This window comes from Cydia amplana, chromosome 5, assembly GCF_948474715.1.
Source record: "Cydia amplana chromosome 5, ilCydAmpl1.1, whole genome shotgun sequence".
Taxonomy (NCBI): Eukaryota; Metazoa; Arthropoda; class Insecta; order Lepidoptera; family Tortricidae; genus Cydia; species Cydia amplana.
The window spans coordinates 1,690,126-1,696,125 of record NC_086073.1 but is presented as its reverse complement, the minus strand read 5'-3'; the positions used below and the strand labels follow the sequence as shown (position 1 = coordinate 1,696,125).

Below are 6,000 nucleotides of genomic sequence, written 5' to 3'. Positions count from 1 at the left end.
AAAGTAAGCGCCGGAAGCTCCGGCCCCGACACGGCCCGGTCGGCCCGGTCTAACGTGAGTCATCCTTAAAAGTCTGTCATTAAATCCAACGGTCAGTAAGTACCTAATATTTGTGTGAATTACCTAAGAGTAATTTCATAATTTCATAATCGGACTCTGATTATGAGCCATTTTCAGAAATAAACCGATGATCGGAGGTGATTCGGAACTACACCCGCGAATACATCTTATGTCATTGTAACAAAAATTCCTTTTAAGTGTCCCATGACTGGTGCCGTTACCCTATATGCTTTAAACCTTGAATGTTAATTAATTAGTAGGTAGTCTTAATGGGTATGCCTACTGTGGGACTAGGTCGATCTGTGTAAAATGCGAAAATGGTCCTATAGTAGGTACCTATTTATTTGTTTATTTTTATTTATTGTGCCTGTTTTGCGAAAAAAACGAGGTAGCGCTATTCAAACCCAGCCTAGAATGAATAAATAACTGAGGAGTGTTCTTTCCAAAAGGACTTATTTTTGTATGCGTTTCATAGAAAAGTAAGCCCTTTTGAAAAGACACTCCTCAACTATCTCAATAATATAAAATAAATATAGGTTTATGTGCTTTTACCTTTTTTATCGGTAGGTAATATAAACAAACAAGTAAGTATGTATAAGATATCGAAGCACTTGTAGACGGGTCTCGACTCGAGTACGCGAGGTTTTTCTATCAATATTATATGAAGAGACTGAATAAAAAAATAAACAACAAACACTAGTGTTGGTTGTGCGAGAGTATTGGTTGAATATTCGAGTGGTTAGATGTTGTTTTCTTTGCAAGTAGAAATTTATAGAAAGAGCTAAATATTATTAAGCAACATTATATATTCGTATTTGACCTGCCAACATATTCGAACCAGTAATTACTTAACTACCTATTTACTTGAACAAAACTCTACAGAATTTAGAGGGTTTGGTCACTTTTCAGTAACTTAAGAGGACAATTTCTCTGAATAGGTTGAGTTTGGGCAGCTAAAAAAATAATAACACATATAAAAATATTAAAAATAGATCAAATCGGAGCTGGAAAGGTGGGTAGGTACCTTTCCTTGTTAGTCCAAGGTTTTGGATCAAGATATAGGTACCTATTAGTTGGTTCTTGTTTAAAAAAATATTATTATCGCAATAAAACGCTATGTGTACTTCAAGACAACCTTTAATCTTTCATCAAAATAAATAAATAAGTCAACAGTAGGGCGAACTCTTCGAGCTGTTAAACATTATAATAACAAATCTCCTCTTACTTACAAATTAAAATTACCTAACAATCATTTACCTACCCGCCGACCGTAGAAGGCGACACAATAAAACCTCTGTTTTTATACAATACTGATATTTACGTGATACGCTCCGTTGCCTCGGCTGGGCCAGAAAGATATGTTTTCATTTCAGTAATACCTCCAACTTGTGAATTTAAATTTTCGTTCGAACACACTGATAAATGCTTCAGTTTTTCGCTTTTAAAAATAAAATTGACGTAATTTGGAGTCTGTAATCAAGTTAATTTCTCCGTGATTTTACAGCGACGGCTTCGGCCTTGTTTTAAATGCGTCGTTACACAATTAACAACGTCCGGGAAATGAACGTGCATGGATGTTTCAGATAACCTGAATCAAAACACCGGAGCTCGGAGTAATAATCCAATATGGAGTGGTGACACGCACTAATTTCTATGTGAAAAATTCTGCCGTTTTCGGCGCGGGGGGCGAGGAACGCACACAAATAATGTAAACACTAATGCATTTTTTGCATGCGTCGCTACACACGCACACGACAAAATTATCAAACACTAGCATAAACTATATTCACACAAATACAAGAACAAACACAGACAACCCTGTCCGTGAACGAGATGATGTCAGTTCTAAGTAAACGTAGAAGTGCGAGGGACTTGTCGATAATATTGTCGATATTTTATTGACTGAATTTTAACTGTCTGCTTTAGTCAATTATAACCATCAAAAACATTACATGTAAAAAGGTGCAAGCCTCGCAACGCTTCTACTACAAAAAAGTTTTGAGATGTAATGCTAATGTGAAACCAAGTCGGTTATTTTAATCAGTGCCAAGGGGTGTTAAAATCGTATCAATAAGATATCTTTAATTTGTAATACCTACGTATAATGACTTGGCCATCGCACGGCTGCACAGGGATCGGAACCGGTTTTTTTGCAAAAACTTAGAAATAACCATATTTTTCGAATATAATGACATAAGGATCATCGTCACCTATTAAAAATAATTCTAATTGAACATAACGCTAGCGCTAATTGCAGTTTGAGCATTACATATATTTACGAGTACTGTAAGAGTAAAGCATTATGTGCGATTGCCAAGTCATTATATGTATTACAAATTAAAGATATCTTATTGATACGGTTTTAACACCGGGGTGGCACTGATTAAAATAACCGACTTGGTTTCACATTAGCATTACATGTCAAAACTTTTTTGTAGTAGAAGCGTTGCGAGACTTGCACCTTTTTACATGTAATATTTTTGATGGGATCTCATCTCTTTTTGTAGACAGTCCTTCTTTCGGGTACTCATACCCATACTATGTATACACATATCATAACTAAACACATCTTTATTCATACTCACATCGTACATACATCGTAGTGTACCTTTACTTTACCTACTATTTGTAGGAACTGCAACAGTAACTTTGTAATAGCATATATTTATATGGAATTACAAACTTACTTATGCAGTTCTTAGATATTTAAAACGTGACTGATATTGCAATATTTTTAGGTTTTCGATGGCTTGATAAGCTGAAAACTACTTATGTTTAAAATGTATTGCATCTTTTGGAAATCTAAAAAAATTAATCAAAATAACAATATATTTATAATGTTCATATAGATTTTATCGATATTGGTTTTTATGGTGTCCCATCACTAACTATGGTAAAGTGATACCAGAGTAATAAATTAAAAGTGCCTATTTATGGAAAATGACGGCAGTAAAATACCTTAAAATAAATAAATTACAATACTTACAAACATTGGACATGTCAAATAAAAAATATACGATAGAAACTAAGAGAAAAATGAATTTACAAACAGTAGTAGGGTAGGTGCGTTAGTTTTCGTCCAGCTCTAGTTTTCGTCCACTTGACGAAATTGAATATAAATCTACATTGCTGCACAAATTTGGACTTAATGCAATCCTTAATGTCGAGACAATATATCTATCTACATAAAAAATGTATTTGGCAAGTAGCAAATTAAATATCAAATATGTTATTTGCTAATCTGTCATGTGGACGAAAACTAGAGACTAGAGCATGGACGGAAACTAGTACAATGACCCTTATCGGTAATATCACGTTATTTATGATTTATACTATTTATTTCATTGAATGGATTATGTTGATATAAAAATAAGGTGTTATAGAAAAATAATGTGTTATATAAATTATATAACAATAAGCAACGCAAATTGGAAGTTAGGTATACCTAATGAATATTTAGAAAGTCTTCTTTAAATTTTACCCTAAATTAGATCTAGTACCATGAAGTGGTATCACTTTCAGATTGACAATGTTTTTTAGTTTTTTGCTAAATTAGTGCACTATTTCATAATAATTACATGTAATAGTACTTACATATGAAAAGAAACGTGTTTTTTAAGTACGCTAGATGTTTCCGATCGGTTTTTACAGGATAAAACGCTACAATTCGGCATTTTCTGCTCCTAACATTCCGCTTAGACTGACGTTTGCTGAATGGCGTATGACGTATGGCAACTAGTTTTATATAACCTCCTTGACCGGTGGCCGCCGACTTTTGGCAGAGGGGAACGCCTGTTAATGGCGGTTCCTGTTGGTTTATTATTCCGAGCACCGGAGAGGTATTTTAAGTTCAAAAATCTGTTTAAGATTAATCATTGATTATATATGTATTATGTATTGTTACTCATAGCGAGTCGCACGGGCCAGTAACACAAAAATGGGATCAAGTTTACATCAATGTTTAAGATCGAATCGGCCTTCTATGCGCGCACTTCAGCGCATCCCGAATTTGCAGTTATCTATGTGTTCGAGCGAGCAGTCCCGTATTGACTGAACAATGCGGCAGACTTTTTTTCACGTCACATACAATTCTCTGGACATAAAGTAGGAGTTAAATCGTCAGAGCTTGGGTGTAAATAATCTGTACAGTGAACCGCGCGCGACAATACTCACGGCAGCCTAATTGCGAAACTTTCCCACCGACGTGACGTCTGTTCATCTCGTTTGACTTGCTTTGCATCTAATGTCAAACGTGAATTCAGCTAGAATGTCTCGCAACTGGCCGCTCCGCGCTCCAAGCCGACTTTAAAACCTTAAGAGTCAAGTACAAATTTTATTTACATAAATGTATATGATATTTATACAGATAACGATGAATCCATTTAAACTAATGACATCGCGCACCGCAAGCGGGCCGGCTAGAGTTCGTAGACATGTAAAAAAGTGGCAAAGATTCAGTCGCTTACAATTACTATTTACATACGATTCGTCAATAAAACTATGTAATTTAATACGTTAGTCTTCAATTTCGGAAAAATACGCTCGGAATGCCCAATCCTTCAATTCAAAAGCTAATTTGCTAGGAAAGTGGGTCTCAGGAGATGTCAGAAGCAGGTACGACAGTTTTAGATACGATTTTAGCCTTTAGACATATACGTAAGTACCTTAGAGTCCTAGCGGTCAGAGGACAAATGTATTTAAGCAAAATAAAAACAACGCATTAAGATAAATTGGCAACATTTATATGCAAGGGTATTCCGAGCGCACGGCTGAAGGAATGAGTGAAGAGAATGCACCCCGAGAGGTTCCTACCTACAACATTTACAAGACAGGGACATCGCGACTGTACATGGATCGGCGTGCCCCGCCGCCGGCGTTCTAATGCTGGCTAACAAATTAAAATTGTAACGTGAACGCTCCGCCCGGGCTTTCAAGAGTATTTCTTGTTTTGTTACTCTCATAAACGGAATTTTTGTTACCTCACCACTCAAATTGATTGCAGCATGTGTTGACAGAGCTCGCAAAATTCAAGCGCTTTGTTCAACAAAGCGCCTTCGAGGCTTTCGTACCTATTCAACTAAAGGAGATTATGTACAATAAAATGTCGAAGCTGAATTTTAGGACTTAAGCTTGATATGTTTTCTGTTATGGTAACGTACATATTTGACAGTACCATATTGCTATAAATAAAAATATTGATATGTTCTCTGATAGAGAGATGAAGTAATTGGTGTGATAACATTTTTGTCGACAGCGGCGGGGCGCGCCGTATTTACCTAAATTAGACTACACGCAAGACTCGGGGATCCGGTGGTCGAGAAGTTTTTCTTTAATAGCGTCGACGTTGAGATCGGCGGCGGCGCGTAGCGTGGCGGAGGCGCTGCGGCCGATTGTTGGCGGCGGCGCTGGTGCGCCGACCGCGAGCTCACGGGGCCGCGCGCCCCACGTCCATGATGCGCCGGGACCGTTGCACGCCTGCAACAATGCACATAATAATATGTTTAATAATCATATCTATGCCGCACTGATATTAAAAAAGACCATGACAAATATGACATTAAAGCTTATCATGATGCCTTACATACGGCGGTAACAGTCATGTAAAATCAATAGGTATGACTAAACTTTGTTAATTATGATAGTAAGAACATAGGTAGCAGGGTTGGGCAGTATTTCAATTACATGTATTTGAAATACGTATTTGAAATACAAATTAGTATTTTGTATTTGTATTTCAAATACTACCTCAAAAGTATTTTGTATTTGGTATTTCAAATACTGCACTCACATGTATTTAGTATTTTGTATTTCAAATACTTCAAGCTTCAAAATACATTTCTATAAATACATTTTATTAAATTCTATAATCCTAAAATGTCTAATCTCTCGCACAAGCTGTGAGCCGACCGCGAACCTCCGATCCAGCCGAGATACAATTTT

General features: G+C 36.4%; 1 protein-coding gene across 2 annotated transcripts in view; it reads right to left on the bottom strand.

Annotated features, from left to right (window-relative positions):
* Window positions 1-5,265: 5,265 nt before the first annotated feature.
* The window catches only part of LOC134647777 (nephrin), a 514,499-nt gene continuing 513,764 nt past the window's right edge, over window positions 5,266-6,000 (bottom strand). For both annotated transcript variants that reach the window (XM_063502080.1, XM_063502081.1), the window contains one exon: window positions 5,266-5,535. In XM_063502080.1, the coding sequence (XP_063358150.1) occupies window positions 5,347-5,535 (189 nt within the window). In that variant the 3' untranslated portion in view covers window positions 5,266-5,346. The remainder of the gene's footprint in view (window positions 5,536-6,000) is intronic.